The following is a 17,519-nucleotide window of genomic DNA, read 5'->3' as shown; positions in this document are numbered from 1 at the left end:
GAGAGAGAAATATATATATATATACATATATATATATGTATATATATATATGTATAGAGAGAGAGAAAGAGAGAGAGAGAGGAGCTGAGAGAGAAAGAGGAAGAGGAAGAGGAAGAGGAGGAAGGATAAAGAAGAAAAACCATTTGCAATAGAAGCTTAACAGTAAGACTGACAATAGTGAAGAACAGTTTAATATATTTTTAAAAGGAGTTGGATTACATATGCAGTATGTTGTAACATATTTAAAAGTACATACCAATTTAAAATATCTGAGACTTATTGCTTTCTTAGTCTGGAATGAGCTACAATGAACAAAGCTCATTAAGACTGCCAAAACCATTTTTAACAATAACGTACACATACAAACATATGCAGTTGAATTTAAGTTTCATATACACAAACACTCAGACTCAAAGCTAACTTATGCTTACAAATAAAGTTAAATCAAAAGTCACATGCATGCACACACACATATACATATTAAACAGGAATTAGATGAAGAAGATACCCTCGTGGGCCCTACCAAAAGCATGCCACTGCACAAACACACATGTAACAGAGTCAGTAAGAGGAATTCAGAGACAAAAATGTAAGTAAATGGCAAGATGAGGTGACGAGTATCTTAGTAAAGATGGTGACTAGGTTATCTGACTTTCCTTTAGTCAAGATGGTGGTGGTCATGTGGTCACCCATAGCAAAGATGACCATGAGGTCACCTGACCTGCCCACCTTGCCCTTAGTCAACAGGGTGGTGGTTACATGGTGTATGGAGAAACCACATGTTTTCATTAGAGCCACAGTGGGAATTTTAAAAAGATACAAATAACGAGTAGAATGTGTAGAACATATATTTAAAACAGAATCACATTCATGTGGCCACACCATTCACACATTCTTTCTTTCACTCATGGAGTAGACAGGAAACTTTTAAACGCCATTAGCCACAGTGGAGTGGGAACAGGGTCCCACTCTCTGGGCTAGATGGTGTAGCAGCAGCGGTCTCAGAGGCAGGAAAACAGAGAGATTTTAAGTAGGAGAAAGAAAAGGAGTGTTTACAGGTGGGAGGGGGGATACTCTTTCCCAAACCGGCTTATCCATGGTTGAAGGTAGTCCGGCAGAGGGAAAGGCAGACAGGCTTGAGATGCCAGTGACACAGATTTTAGCGTGGCTGGATAGAAACTTTTCCATCCGACTGTTAGCTGAGAGACATTAGAAAGCCTCTTTGTTGGGGTCTGCTGGTAGGTAACCACTTTGGGTTGTTATTTAAGAGGTACATAGACCATTTCTTAGAGCTGAGGGAGGAATGAGAGATGACATTCAATAACAAAATATTCTAGGCATCCCTAGAATAATGTAAAGATTGAGTAGATAGTTCAGGTCATCATAAGCCACGTCAGCATAGAGGGTGGGGACCAGGACCACTCTGAGTGGCCTGAGGGACAACAGTCCGAGACAAAATGCAAGATCCCAGTCCACAGCCATGGGGAATTGCCTGAGATGAATGTCAGCAAAGCTGACTTGGAGAAGGGGATCAAACCATTTAGTTGGTGTTGTTTGCAGCGATGGAGGGAATATAGGAAGTTGGAAAGTGGTCCAAGTCTAGGATCCCCGTGTTCCTCAGACTGTCCCCCCACGGGTGGGAAGGAACATGGAGAGAGCCTTGTTGAGTCAGGTACCAATGTTATGATTTTTGATTTATGGCATCATGACCCTGGCATATTCCCCTGCTGATTTGGGGGACCATGGCATGTGGGAGACAAACAGATACACTATGGGGAAGAGCTTGGGTATAGAATTTATTTAGTGAGAATTGGGATGGTATAAGGGTAAGGGGATTATGGAGGGGAAAATAAAAGAGAGAGAGATAGAGGGACAGAGATAGAGAGGAAAGAGGAAGAGAGGGAAGGGAAAGGCAGAGACTGCCTCTTCAGAAAAAGGTCGGACAGAGAGAGAAAGAAGAAGAGAGGAGTCACAAGATCTGCTTGCCTCAGGGGGAAGGAAAGGATTGAGAATGGGTAGGGCTTGTCTCTTAATTGGACAAGGTACCCAGTCACAGGACAGGCCAGCAGAATTATAATTATAATAGAGCATGTAAATCAAAATAATATTACCAAGAAACTTAGTAAGTCTTATGCCCAGATCATGGAGTACCTCGCAAAACCAATTAGGAGACCAAGTTCTGTATGTAAAAGCAAAGAGCCTTTATTCTCACACAAGTTTGCAAACTTGGACTCTTCATGTGTCAAATATTTTGGAGTGATTAGAGAGCCATCATTTTATAGTAGCAAAGGTAGGGGATTTTCTAAGGTTTAGGATCCCTGATTGGCTGACATTTGTCTAGGGGTGTCCTGGTGAAAAGCAATGAGTGTGTGCTGGCAGATGATCCTGTCTACAATGGTTGGAACATTAGGAATTTCCTTTGGATGGTCTGTTCTTGGTGTCTGGGCAGTCTCAGTTTGTGTTACTTCCTGTAGGCAGGTATTGCATCAATATAAACTCCTGAGACTCAGGCCTCTATTACACTTACCATAGCTGGCTCCTACAGGGCAGGTGATCCTATCTCCAATGGTTGGAATGTTAAGAACTTCCTTTGGATGGTCTGTTCCTATTAAGTTAATGATGGTTGGGTCCTACACTTTGCCCTTTATAAGTACCAATGACAGGACCCAATCATAGGTCATGCTTGCCTATGGGTTCAAAGAGGTATTATTAGGATCTAAGAACTATTTTAGTTAATAAATCCATTAACTGAGAGCTCTTGCCTATTTTTCTGGTATACCAACAAGCACTATAGGTAGCCATTTTGTCCCCCATGCCAGGGAGTTTCCCCTTGTCTCAGCCTTTCAACCTATTCTGGGCAGGGACCATGGGACAATGACAACATGTTCCTTTCTGCAACTACTTCAAGCTGACATTGGGGCATTGTCATTAGGACCCAAGTAGATTGAAAGGCTAGCCAAAAGTAAGGAGGGAATTCAGGCAATGTGGCACTCATCAGAAGCATCTGGTTCACAGACTCCGTTGAAGGGACAGGAAACAATCACATCAGCTGGACCAGTACACATCAGCCTTCAGGAAGTCCAGGGCTCAGAGTCATTCGGAGCAGGTTATACTCAGCAACTGATGCTTAGATATATCTGCCAGCCAAGTGGAAACCTATTGACACAAGTTTCAACTAGGAACAGAAGTTAGAATTTTTGTTCTTAAAAGAAAATAATGCATGTAAAACTTTATTGAAATCCATATTGTAGAGGAAAAAAGAAAAAAAATAGATAATGCATATCTGTAAAACTGTAGAAATAGACTCATACCTTTGAGTCCTAGCAAAAACTACAGATTTTGATTAGAAGCATGTATATTTTTCTATTGTTCAGTGATCCATGTATGGATTGGACAGAGAATTCTTTGGCCTGATGAGAAACACCCTTAAGTTCTATTTAAATGACAACCAAAATAAATCTAAACTCTTGAGCCTGTAATCCAAACAGTAAGTAGTCATTGCTCTACCAGCTTATCAGAACTATACCATAGATGGGGGAAGAAATCAGAAACATTTTCCATATCTTAACCTGCATTTACATCTGAAATCACTTTTTAGATCCTCAAAGCTTATGAACTTTTATATCCTCAGACCTTTATATATCTTAAAACATTTTTTTAAATCAAGAGACCTAAAGATAAGCTTTAGAAAAAGCAAGGCTTGATTTCTACGGTGAGGGGTACACCCACACACTGAGACAATGGGGATGTTCTATCGGGAACTCACCAAGGCCAGCTGGCCTGGGTCTGAAAAAGCCTGGGTTAAAACCGGTCTCGCTGAACATAGCGGACAAGGAGGACTACTGAGACCTCAAGAACAATGGCAATGGGTTTTTGATCCTACTGCACCTATTGGTTTTGAGGGAGCCTAGGCAGTTTGGATGCTCACCTTACTAGACCTGGATGGAGGTGGGTGGTCCTTGGACTTCCCACAGGGCAGGGAACCCGGATTGCTCTTTGGGCTGACAAGGGAGGAGGACTTGATTGGGGGAGGAGGGGGGAAAGGGGAGGCGGCAGAGGGGAAGAGACAGAAATCTTTAATATATAAATTAAAAAAAATACTATCAGAGATTCCCGAAGGATAAGTAAATTATACCTGAGTTTCCAAATCTATTAAAAATAACAGTGAGCAGAGTCCATATACCATTAGCCATACCCAGGTATCCATAGCATTAGGAGACATAAGATTCTACAACAGCAGTCTTAGGCCAATAATATGAATTTTTTTTTTAATTCTGTGAAAGAGGGAAATGGGAAAGACTGACCTTATTTTGCTAAAGAAAAAAGGGTACAGTCAATTCTCCAATGTCCTGCTCTTTGCCCACAGTCTGGACAGGGTCCTGGCAGACGGTGTTAACCTGGGGCATCTCGTCCAGTGGTCAGCATCATCGTAATCCAGATGGAGACATCATGGTGTCCCATAATCTTCTTTGGAGACATTGGGTTACTGCTACTATCTCAGCATCTCTGTCTAATTAATAGGCTTTTAAACATTATTTTAAATACCATATTCTGCAGATTCCTGAAGTATGAGAGCTGCCCAGGATATCTGATTACACAAATTTTGTTCCGAAAGTAAAAATTGGAACAAGTTGTTATCTGGCTGTTAATGCTGTCTCCTGGGAAGGCAAAGAAAAAGTCCCAGGGTGAAATGGGGACAGAACAGGAGGGAACCTAAAGGCTAGCGTTGCCCTAGGGCAAACTGAGACTCCTGCCTACCTTCCTGCTGATCTGTGCTTTGATTTTTCCCCAGTAAGGAAATTTTTAGTAAACAGCATAGTTGATTTATTTGTTGTTTTGTTTTTGTTTTTACGGTAAACCAATGGCAGTAAATATAGTGACATTTTAAAGTGTTGGATTTATTTTCTTTGAAGTTTAGTGCTTTTTCTTTTATTAAAGATAGATTTTTTAGATAATATAATCTGATTACAGTTTCCCCTCCCCCATTCCTTCTAGTTCCTCCCCACATCCCTTCTCAACCAATTCAAACCCTTTTAAGTCTTTCATTAGCAAGCAAATAGGTGTTTAAGGAATAATAATAATAATAGAAAATAATTTAAAAAAGAAACACATCCTAATAGGACAAAATCTATCTATAAGAAGAAGAGAAACACATGAAATGCATATAGATGCAAAGGTACACACATTTGCACACACAGGCATCCCATAAAAACACAAAACTGGAAGCCATAACACATAAGCAAAGAATGCCCTGACTTCATACTATGAGACAAAGAACCTCCCAAGATATTTTGGGTTCATTTTGTGATGTCTGCCTACCCTTCAGAGTGGTTTGCTTCCCCACTGAGACTCTCTTGGAGAAACCTAATTCTTCATTTACAACTTACTACTAACTGGAAATAGCTTTTGGGTTAGGGATGAGGGCATGTGTCCCCTTTTCCTTTTGGCTCAGGTCCTGTGTTTCTTGATAGTCATAGTAAAGGCATTATTCACTTTTCCACTTCCTGTGAGCAAGAATCTTTTCTTCAGGATACCTGGGTATCCCAAATGCAAAGTAGCATAGTTTCACTAAAACTGAAATAAGATTTTTTTTTTTTTTTGTTATCCCAGTCTGTGAGGACCCAAAAGACCACCAGGAAGACCAATTCACCAAAATGCAAAAGCAATGTTTATTGGGTGCACGTTATAAGCCGGCAGGTACCTTGTCATCACATCAGCAAGAGGAGGTACCCTGCCCTTCTAGAGGGCATTATTTAAATGCAAACCCCAGAAAAGTCATATTAGCAGGGTATGGGGTTGTTGTAATACTAGCGGCAGGGCTATGTTCCTGGTACCCGGCGACTCCCTGATTCAGCTTCTTTCTCCCAGCATTCTCTTCTGTTTTCTCCTCCTACCTAAGGGTTGACCTATCAAATGGGCCTAGCCTAGGCAGTTTCTTTATTAATAAGAAATCACTCCCACATCATGGGGTGACAAGTTCCATCCTGGTTGGCTGACATTTGTCTAGGGGTGTCCTGGTGAAAAGCAATGAGTGTGTGCTGGTAGGTGATCTTATCTACAAGGATTGGAACGTTAGGAACTTCCTTTGAATGGTCTGTCCCTGTGTGGTGCCTGGGTAGTCTCTGTTTGTGGTCTTTCTTGGAATCAGGTATTGTCTTAGGGTAAACTAATGAGACTCAGGCCTCTATTGGACTTGTCATGGCTGGGTCTTACCTTTTCATCTCTGTGTGCACAGTTCTTTGCTTTTTCCATTACTAAAATCACTAGATTCTAAGATGATGTATCTGAAATAAGGTAACTTTTTATCTTACATATTGTTATTATTTTGCTTCAATGGAAGTTGAGTTAATAACATTTTTTTTATACAGCTTCTCAAAGTCCAAGTATCCCAGCATTAGGACAGCTGGGCTTGTATCCATGGTCTATCCATCAACTTTTTAAAACTGTATTTTACTATATAAAATTCTGTATTAAAACAGGTGCCCCCTAATCATCCAAGAACAAGAAATCTGAATCATCCAGCACTCCAGGTAATTTGATTTGTGGTTTGGGGTGTTAAAAAAAAGACACATGCAAATGCAAATATAAGTTTGAAAGGTTCTGTTGGCTACTGGTTTACCAGGACCTAATATCACAGTATCATTGTCTTTACAAAACTGAACCTCTTAGTGTTTCCTGAGAAAAAGATTTAGGAGACCCATGAGGTGTTTAAAAAAATTTTATGATTAAGAGCAAAATTTTGTTTTAGGGAAATTTTAATAAAGTCCTATATCACCTCTCCTTTATCAATTTAGACATATTTATTAAACCTTTCTAAAAAAGTTAGGAATATATAATCTATGTCCTTGCAACTTGAGTACCATTCCCCTTTGATCTAGGGAAATTACATTTCTCATGTACATACATAATTTCATTATTCATATTAGATAATAGTGGTGGACTAAACTGTACCTTGAACTTGCTTGTTTTGTGACTTCTGATAAAGATTGGCTTGTGGTATTTTATTTTTCAAGCAGAGTAGACAATTGTGTAATAGATACAGTGTGGTAGTGATTGGGTGATGGTATGTATGGTTTAGATAAAGCGCTGTGGTTCCCCGAGGGGCGACAGCAGCAGGCCAGAAGGGCAGCTGGGTCCCACCATCCGAGGCCTCTGTGGGTCCCAGGATGGTAGGAGGCAGTGGGTGGGAGACCTGGGCGGGTAGGCATCTGGGCAACTGGTCCCACAAGGAGCAGATAAAAGACGAAGATGGATAGGCATGCTATGCAGAGAGAGGGTGTATTCAGTAAAAGGGAAGGAAAGGGAAGGCAGGGAGTGGTGAGGAGAGAAACAGTGAAAGTGAGTGGGGAGAGAAGGGGGAAGAGGAGTGGAGAGGAGCCACAGCAGCACCTTGCCTGAAAAGAGACAGGGCAGAGAGAGAGAGCTCTTAGGCTGGAAGAGGAAGGAAGATCCACTTGCCTTGGAGGAAGGGAGGGGAGTGGTTGGGACTTGTCTCTTAAAGGGATAGGACATACCATTACATTTCCATCTTTTTTTTTTTAATAATAAAAAGTTGGGCGGTTATTTTTATCTAAACCATTACAGGCATGATCCTAAATGAATTGTCCCTAAGGATTTCAATGGCTGGTTGGGCTGAGAAACAAAAGTGGATTTCACAGATAACCATCCATATGAATTTGGCAAGTCCCAGCTTTCAAGAGCAATTTTACATATTCAGAACAAGGAACTACACCTTGACAACAACAGCATTTAACTTCCCAATTGAAAGTACCATATCATTTTAAATCAATGTATATTTAAATATTATCTACACCTTGTGTTGAACAGAGAAAGGATCTCATATTCCAGAAGCAACTCCCACATACTCAGAAGCCAAGGAAGTTACTGGTAAGTGAACACATCTCAAATGTGCATTCTTGTTTAGATCTAACCCAGTACCTGAAACAGGTCACCAAGTAACGAAAGTCTGAAGCTAATTGAAAATAGCTACTCTTCCTTCACTTGTTTGCTTGACTCCTTCATGCTTTTATAATATTGTATTCACACTATTTGCTTCTAGGTCCCAGAAATGCAGCATATGAAATACTATATGTGCATATACATACATGATTCTACTTAAAAAAAATTGTAATCTAATTTTTGTACTAATTTGTTATGTGATACCACATCCACCCAGGATAAAAATCACTCTTTTAAGAGCAAAATGAATGAGTAAACATCAACTTCCTTTTCTTCCTTCCTCTTATTAGGCACAATATCCTTTTCCCCTAGGAAAAATAGATGTTTTGATTAGAGTTGTGTTTTAGCCAGACGGATCTTTTCAGACATCTCATGGGACCTGTTTACAACAAAAATCCTCAGTGACTGGCAATTTGAACCTTATTATTATTATTTTTTTGTACATAACTATAAGAAGCAGCTAGAAGGTATAGCTGTTAATGCATTCTCTGACCATTGTGCAGGCGAAACGTTTACGTGGGGCAATGGCAGGTACAAAGCTCTCAATGGCCGCATCTTCTCCTTTGAGTCTTCCTGCGCATACACTTTCTGCCGTGACTGTGCCGAATCTGGAGGAGACTTCAATATCGAGATCAAAAGGCACAAAAAGAATAGGATTGAAGAAATAAGAGCTCTGATTGATGATGTTGGCATCTCAGTTTTGAATAACACTATTTTCGTTAACGACGAAAGGTAAGTAGCGGTATGGAGAGCCTAAGAATTAAAGGGTAGTTTAGAGGATGAGCCAAAACCAACCAGACACAGAAGCCGAGTTAAGTAAGGAATGTATGCCAGGCGCCTCTTTCAATGCTTGTCTACAGCAAGGTAGAACACAGCCAATGATTGCGCCTAGATTTAGTGTAAAATGTAGACTCTACAAAACAGATACCGGAACAGTACCCTTTTCGTTCATGTCTTCTAACTATACTAAATGCAAAGGCAACATTTCACAAATTAGAATTCGATGAGATCACAGCTCCTAGATAATCATTTTTCAGAAATATCTACTCAGATTTCAAAGAAACAGACTCTGACAGCTTTCTGTGATTAAAAAATTAAGAGGCAATTGATAGTCTACTTGTGCATATTCCAAACCATTAGACTGTTTTTTTTTCCACTCATGCCCAACCAACATTCTATCTGTTTAGTTTTCCAAAAAACTGAGGCTATAGTAGTTATTCCTTAACAGCCCTTGTTACTGGAGTACTTTCCTCATCACTTGCACACTTTTCTAAAAATTTTTCTCAGGATACAAGTGCCATACACCAACAAGATGATTCACATCAAAAAACAAGGTGATCACTATGTTCTGAACAGCCGCAGAAAAACCCTTTCTCTAAGATGGAGCAAGAACAAACTCTCAGTAAGTCAACCAGTGAACTTCTTTGAACGTTCTGGTTTTTGGTCTTTGGTCTTTGTCATAAAAATAGACACATAAGGAAAGAATTTGCTGATAATTTTTGATATGCTCTCTGTGCTGAGCCTTATTTTTCCTGAGAGTCCAAGCACCTCAGTATGCAGCCCTCTTAGGTGGCTGATGGTGGGCAGAAACACGCAAAGGAAAGCAAACGTATTTTTATGGGCTTCCTGAGTGTGCGCAGGAGTGGGTCTCTGCATCTGTAATGGTCTGCTCATGAGCAGGTCCCTGCGTCTGTATCTGTCTTGTGCCTTCTGTTGGGCTCTTTTTCTTCTGTTTGTTTTGTCCTAATTTACTGTGTTAGTTTTTGTTTTAGCATTATACTATATTATTTTATATTGTATTATTATATTATTTTCTCTTAGAAGTCTGTTTTCTAATGAGAGACAGGAAACGTGTGAATCCAGATAGAAGGGGAGGTGTTTGAAGAAATAGGAGGAATAGAGAAGTAGGGAAAACTGTAATCAGAATATATTATGTGAGAAAAGAACACTATTTTCAATAAAATGGGAAAATATGCCTGTTGGTGGTGGAGAATGCCTTTAACCCCAACACTTGGGAGGCAGAAGCAGGTGAATCTCTGTGGTTTCGTGGCTTGCCTGATCTACAAAGTGAGTTCCAGGTAGTCCTTGTCTTGAAGTATCCCCTCCCCCGCAAAAAAAATCTGTCTGAGGACATGAAAAACATTGGGGTCAGACTTGTACCAAGTTTGGGTCACAGTTTCTTTAAAAAAGATGCTGTTCCCCCATCTGACCAATGTACCCAGGGCTGCACAGGAAAGGACCATGTCTTTTGGCTTGGTTAAAAATTGTCTTGAGATATTTTCAATATTTTATGGAATAATATCAATATTATTTGCTTTTGCAGCTCACTCTTTATAGCCAGTATACCACCTGTGGTCTCTGTGGCAACTTCAACAACACTCCAGGTGAGCTCTGTCAGATAGTTCCTAAGATAATTTCTTTCTAAAGAAAAAATTTAAAAATTCACACTTAGATAAATTTACTAACAATTTGCATTTGTCTAAAGGATGGTACACAGAAGCAAAATAGATTTATCTTGCCAATGCTCTATGTAGCTTACAAATAAAGTACAAATGAGAATCTTGAAATCATACTTTGATTTGCAGGCGAAGATATCAATGAGCACATTGCTAATAGTAAAATTTCCAGTGACTGTCCCAGTGCTGTGAGTAAGAGCAGTGAAGTCTGCGAGGATGGAGTACAGGTATGCAATGTGGTTTAACCTTGTAGCAACTTCAGCACTGTTTCTCCCGAATTATTAAGGTAAAATTTGTTGTGTGTTTTAAGGTATCTAACATGATATTATGGGGTGTTTTACTTAGGGTTTCTATTGCTGTGAAGAGTCACCATGGCCACAGCAACTCTTATAAAGACAAATATTTAATTGAGGTGGTGACTTACAGTTTGGAGTGTCAGTCCATTATCATCATGGTGGGGGAACATGGTGGCATGCAGGCAGACATAGTGATGGCTGTATCTTGATCAGGAGGTCACAGGAAGTGCACTGTTTCATTGGGCTCAGCTTGAGCATATATGAGCCCTCAAAGCTGACCTCCACTGTGACATACTTCCTCCAACAGGACAACACCTACTCGAACAAAGTCACATCTCCTAATAGTGCCATTCCTGCCATTTTATTTCAAACCACCACATGGAATACATAAAGAGAATAAAAAGATTACTGTAATGAAGAAAACTAATATACCCATCATATCATATAGCCATTCATTTTTTGAAGTTGTGCCAAAATGAATTGAACTCTACTCATTTAGCATGAGTATTTTGCATGGTGCCTTTGTTTTCCGAAGTCCTCACATGGACACACGAGCTCAGGATTTGCTCATCCTATGTATATGATATAACTTTTGGCATATGTCTCCCTGTTACTTCTCCCCAACCCATTTCTCCATATATTGGATTGCCTTTAAAGATTCTTCATATAAATGAGATTATACAATTGAGAAAACTATTCCATATAGCATAACCTTCTCCAGGCTCATATATTTTGTTGCAGTTCAATATCTTGTTCTTAATTTTAGTACTGTATAACCACAATTCTTTGTCCATTTCTCTTTCTATAGATATTTAGGTTGTTTCCATTTCTTGGCTGTTGGGAATGGTACTATATGAATGTGAAAGAGAGATATCATTTTGATAGTTAATTTCACTGGACCAGAGCCCTGTCTTTATGCACCCAAAACTTCTATGCTTTTTTTCCCCCAATGGCTGAAAAAGAGTTTCTTCTTCATATATGTGCTCTCATTTGTTATTTTCTGACTTTGTGTTGATAGCCATTCCAGTGGGTTTGGTGTATATTTATCTAATGATTAATGACATTGGACACTTTCTCATACTCTTTTTGGTGCTCTTGGTTTTTCTTTTTTGGGAGGGAGAGGGTGGAAATGTTTATTTAACTTATTGTCCTTGGGTTGTTCCTGCGTTAATGAGTTGTATGAGCTCTTAATCAACTTTGTAATCAACCCGTTGTCAGATCATGATTGGCAAATATTTTCGCAATCTCTAGGTTCCCATTTAAAAATGTATTTCAGAAAATGCATTGCTTCTCTTGCTGTGCATAAAAAAATAAATGCAGGGTATTTACTAGTTTTTGCCTTGTTGGCCTGAACTTTTAGCGTGACATCTAAAGGTCATGCCAAGCCAATGGCTAGGAGTGCTTTCTTTCTTGGATTTTAGGTGTTTATATTTTCAAGTGGTACAGTTATCTTCTTATCTTTGACTTGATTTCTGCTTCTGGTGTGAGAACAGGCTTCAGTTAGTTGTTTTCTTTCTTGCATGGCAATCTTGTTTTCTAAGCACCGTTTCTTCACAGGACTATACTCCCCCATTATTTTATCTTGGTGCCTTGTCAATCAGTTAGCCTCCTGAAGTAGATTTAGCCCTGGTACCTCTCTCCTGTCCTGCTGATCAGTGTGCTATGTGAATGTTATAGCAAGGGGGCCCACAGTTTCTATTTAGAGGCTCCCATCCCTTGGGGACTCCCAAGCCAGTGCTGGAATTCTGCCCCAGCTTTCTCTCAATGTCCTTGTACTCCAACCTTCCATTCCAGTCCACTTGTGAATGTTAAGATTTTTTTTTCCCCAAAGCAACATTGTATGTACTCCGCTTTAGTGTCATAATTCGAATTTTCTTTGCATGATGTTCTAATTTTTCTGTCAGACATCCTTCCTTTGCTTCGCAGTCTTGGTGATTCCGTAACTTCCGACCTAAGCATGCTGTTTAAAATGTCCTGATCTTGATTCTTAAAGAGTTACACAGAATAACATTTTTCTTAACTTTTATTGATTCTCTGTGGATTTCGCATCATGTATCTCGATCCCACTTTTCTCCCTGTCCCCTCATGTCCTTGCTTCTGCTCTCTGCCCAGGCACTCTCCCTCACTAAAACAAAACAAAATTGAAAAGAAAAACCAAAAATTAAACCAAAATAAAAAGAGGGGAAGCATCTTGTTGTGGAAGCTGTAGTGTGGCTCATTGAGTCACACCGTCTACCCTTTAGTTCATGTATCTTTACTTGTAAATGTTCCTTGCAATGAGTCATTGGTTGGTTCTCGGTTCAAGGCCTCGGGCTTTTGCTATACTATAGATAATGGACTCTCTCTGGGGATCCTTTTGGATATCCTGTTGTTGTCATGGAGGTCCTGCAGTTTTGGATCTGTAGGTTTGTCCCCTTCAGATGCTCCAACAGTTCATAGATGTGGTTGATGTTGTGGTGGGCTAACTCGTAGCCCTGGTTCTGGGCCTGGGTGGAAGCTAGGTTGGTCAGCCTTCCATGCTTCTTCCCCCATCATCACCACTTGGGGGAGCTAGCCAGCACTTGGCTAGTTTATCCAATGCATCCTCCAGCAAGGGGTGGGGCCGGCTCTCCTGTTCCCAGGTCTCCAGATCAGGCCTAATCACATTCACAGTACCTGTAGGGTTGCTTCTACTCTTTTGCCCAGGCAGATGCAGGGCTTTCTCTTCTGACTGCTGCAGGAAGGGTATGAGGAGGGGAGGGGTCAGCCCTCTTGTTCTCAAGCCTCACCCGGTCCCCAACAACTCTAGTGTACTGCCCAGGCAGGAACAGGGCCCACTCTCCTGTGCATGGCAGCTGGTAAGGGACAGGGATAAATAACCCTCTCACTTTTGAGATCCCTGGCCAGCTCTTTTTCTTGCCTGCTGCAGGTAGCATGGGACAAAGTGGGAATGTGTGGTTACATCTTTCCCTTATGGAAGCTACCACGTGGCAGACGGCTGAGGGGGTCATCTCTGCTGCCCTCATGCCACCAGGGCATGAGGGTTATGACCTCCGGTGTTAACACTGGCCAGCTTACCTACATCTGGACAACAGGGTCCGCTTTAGTGCGCTGCCCAGAAGGAATGCAGATCCCACTCTCCTGTGGGTAGCAGTCTGTTAGGGGCAAGGCTAGGTCTTCTACTTTCATGCCCTGGGGCTGGTTCTCTCAACTGCCATGGTGGCAATGGGTAAGTGGGGGGCAGCATCTTTCTCATCTTTCTCTCACTCATACCACCACATGGCAGATGAGGGGGTGGCAAGATCAGATCTCCTCCTCTAATGCCCTGAATCCCCAACAATACATTCAGCTCTAGTTGCTAGTCAGTGGTGAGGGGGTGGGGCTATCTTTCCTGAGTGTGTGTTTGTGTGGGGGACAACTCTCCCCTGAGAGGCAGGGCAGGCTCTCTGGTTGCAGTATCCAGCCAGGGAGGGACAGGGCCATTCATCCTAGGGCCAGCGAAGGGTGGGGCTGGCTCAAAACAGCCCACGAGTTTTCACATGTGTGGCACCTATGACCTCCGGGGCTAACACTGGCCACGAACATCATCAGATACTTCAACTGCATAGGTCTACAGACCCAGACATGGCCCTAGGCAGTGGCCCTGGCCAATGTCTCCATTGCCCCAGATGGCAGTACAGGCTACTCAGATCAGTAAGACCTCCACAAGGGCATGGCCCTTCGAAACCGAGGCAGTCTCATCAGAAGAATAACAATTCTTGTCTATACACTTAAAGCAATTTATGAAAAACATTCTCCATAATTCCTTTTTCCTATTTTCGACTTATTTGGGGGGAATTTTATTAGCCTTTCTTGACTGAAATTAGTACAAACTACACAGTTAATAGGAGCATTTGTAATTTTCTAAAAACATTTTTGGTAACAGAAAATACCATGTGGTCATTGAAATATCTTGAAATTCAGTTTTTTTTTTTGTGGCACAGAAAAATAACATTTGCTTTTATATTGCAAACAATTTATTATTTATTATTGATTAATTTATTATTTTATAATATTAAAGCAAATGCGTATCATTTCCACTAAAAAAGGACACTAGTGTATGGTGACTTGTCCACTTGTCCACTGACAAACTATAAGCGCATCAACAGTTTCGGGCCCGCATTTCTTTTGTGCAATGTGTTGCCACCATTTACCGTGCATTGCCTAGCATCGACGTGTTCTCTTCCCGTCTGCCCATTTTCTCCAGATCTAAGATTCCCTGCAGTGTAGGAGACAGTTGGATAAATCTGGGTGATAAATCAAATCAATAAATTTGAACCCATCCCAGGTATCTGAAATGTTAGAGGTCAATCTTTCTTGCCAACCATACTACCTAACTCTAAAGTTTCAATTTTAATTCAATGGCCCCCACTCTACAAGAGTTACATAATGTTATATTATAGAGTTTCTGTATCTATCCTTTCTTAGACATTCACGCTATTGACCTCCCCCCCCCGTATGTTTTAATGAAATGTGCTTTGCTTTGCAGTATTGTGACAAGATTATCGGAGCTTACTTTGAGGACTGTGGGAAGGTTTCCCCTTTATCCAGTGAGTACAGACAGGTGTGTGTTGATGAGTATTGTCAATCCGGAGGCGGCAAGGACTCCACATGTGACACCTTCTCTGAGCTGTCCCGACTCTGTGCCTATGATGGACCTGGCGTCTTTGAACACTGGCGAGATGATTCTGCTGTAGTTTGTGGTAGGTGATTTTTTTCTTTAACAATGGTAGTTTATGAAAAAAAATACCTTCTTAAAAGACTCACTTCATATCTCAAGGCATGTCTGAAAACAGTTTTCTTGAATGATTCTAAGGCCAAGCTAAGGGAGTCTTTTCTCTAAGGTATATTTATGAGGAGATTGAGGCTCATTTTGTGATATGATTTGCCCTGTTGCAGGGTTTTGTGTTAAGGTCTTAATTGATATGATCATCAGCAACTATAAGGGGAGAAGTGTAAATCCTATTAAAAAGTAGCTGGTTATTTTTAATAGTCTACTCATAAAGTATTATTTTATTTAAAAAGAGTAGTAAACTGTAAATATGAGCTTTATACATGTATAAGTACAATTTATACAATTTATGATGCTTGGGTTAATCTCTATAGAATGGCATATCAAGCTCAACATGGGATGAAATTAAATGATGCCCTTTACCTTTCCTCTAAATTAAAAATTACTCAGTGAAATAATGCTTGAGAAATTGGCATCATTTAGTTCTATGGAGTGTCTTTAGAGATCAATTTGTTTCTTGAAAAGCAGAATCAGTGAATCCCATTTGAAAGGATCATTAGAGAACTGTATATTTACTCTGCTTTCCTTTCATTTATAAGCATATTTATTTCTATATATCTTCAGAAAAGCAACAATGTCCAGGAAAACATATCTACAAGGAATGTGGACCTTCAAATCCTCCAACTTGCTCTAACGTGGCTCCTTTTCAAGACAGCGAATGTGTGAGTGGCTGCACCTGCCCCGAAGGTAAGCTACCTGTGAACATCTCCACTCCAGTACAGCAAAACTAGACAAAGAACAGCCATCTGCAGCTCCAAAACATGACTGCAATAGGTGAATTCTTCTTATGGGTCCTCTGGCAACCTACTGAGAAACGTCAGATACTTTCAAAGCTTACGTGTGTTTTATCCCTGAGTACAGAGAGTCTCTGAAATCCACTGATTTACATAGGGCTTAGAAGGTCCTGTCTCTATGGGCAGGCAACTCAGGCTCTGAAGATTTTTATCTCCATTCTTATCAATCCTAATGAAAAACTATCCCTTACACAAGAACTTAGCAGTTCCGGGCTCATTTGCACCTGTTTTAGAAGTGTTTCAGAAGTGGTTACAGTTGTTAAAGAATTCACTGGTGTTCGTATAATTTTGAGAGTACATCTCTATGTGTATTCTAGGTTATCTACTGGACGATATTGGAGATAAAGGAAAGTGTGTATTAAGGGAAAAATGTCCTTGTGAATCTAATGGAAAAGTGTATAAGCCAGGAGAAGTCCGAGAAGGCGCCTGTGGTTCTCAGTGGTATGTATGTGTGTGCTTTTCAACTATATTTTATGGTCATTAAAATAACATCTAGGATTTATCCATGCTCAAAGCTATTAAATTTTATTCAGCAAAAATTATACTTCTTAGAATTGTAACCGCATTATGGGAAAAAAAAGAAAAAGCAAGCAGGCAAACAAACAAAACAATTGTCAGTTCGCTGTTTCTAATTCCTGGCGTGTTACTCTCACAGATTCTGGGCAATGAATCAATTTCTCAGGATTTCTCAGAAATTTTTAAATTGTGATGATTTTGAGCACACTTCTACTAATCTTTACACTCTACTATTTAGATAGCTGAACTTGTGTCTGTTGTATTTTTTTTTAAAGTGGCACGAGAAAGGTGCCATGTAACAGAGTTCACATGGAGGGTATTTTATTAGGAGAAAGGGAGCATGAAAAAGGGGGAAGAGGAGGGGAGACTGGCCTCTGGGGTCAGGAGCAATGGAAGAACAAAGAAAGGTGCAGAGGGAGAGAGAGGGAGAGAGGCAGGTGGATCTTTATGAATTCGAGGTCTACAGAGCAAGTTCCAGGACACTCTCCAAAGCTACAGAGAAACCCTGTCTTGAAAAACAAAAACAAACAAACAAACAAATGAAATGTCACGATATCAACATGGATGAGACACCTTACGGGGCTCTTGTTGGGTGGGAAATGATCTGATGCTCGCATGGCATCTTTGGATGTGATATTCTAATGTGGTGGTGTTTGCTCAGCCTGCAGAAGGTTTGACCTCTGACTCA

General features: G+C 40.5%; 1 protein-coding gene across 1 annotated transcript in view; it reads left to right on the top strand.

Annotated features, from left to right (window-relative positions):
• Positions 1–17,519, top strand: part of Muc19 (mucin 19, oligomeric) — an 87,149-nt gene that overhangs the window by 2,089 nt on the left and 67,541 nt on the right. The window contains exons 2-9 of the mRNA XM_050131363.1: positions 7,828–7,887; positions 8,463–8,691; positions 9,247–9,361; positions 10,283–10,343; positions 10,545–10,642; positions 15,219–15,432; positions 16,086–16,208; positions 16,633–16,756. Coding sequence (XP_049987320.1) covers positions 7,828–7,887; positions 8,463–8,691; positions 9,247–9,361; positions 10,283–10,343; positions 10,545–10,642; positions 15,219–15,432; positions 16,086–16,208; positions 16,633–16,756 — 1,024 coding nt within the window. The remainder of the gene's footprint in view (positions 1–7,827; positions 7,888–8,462; positions 8,692–9,246; positions 9,362–10,282; positions 10,344–10,544; positions 10,643–15,218; positions 15,433–16,085; positions 16,209–16,632; positions 16,757–17,519) is intronic.

This window comes from Alexandromys fortis, unplaced genomic scaffold (assembly GCF_014885135.2).
Source record: "Alexandromys fortis isolate MF-2015 unplaced genomic scaffold, M_Fortis_MF-2015_v1.1 scaffold_28, whole genome shotgun sequence".
NCBI lineage: Eukaryota > Metazoa > Chordata > Mammalia > Rodentia > Cricetidae > Alexandromys > Alexandromys fortis.
The sequence above is the reverse complement of the archived record's forward strand: the minus strand, read 5'-3'. Positions and strand labels throughout refer to the sequence as shown.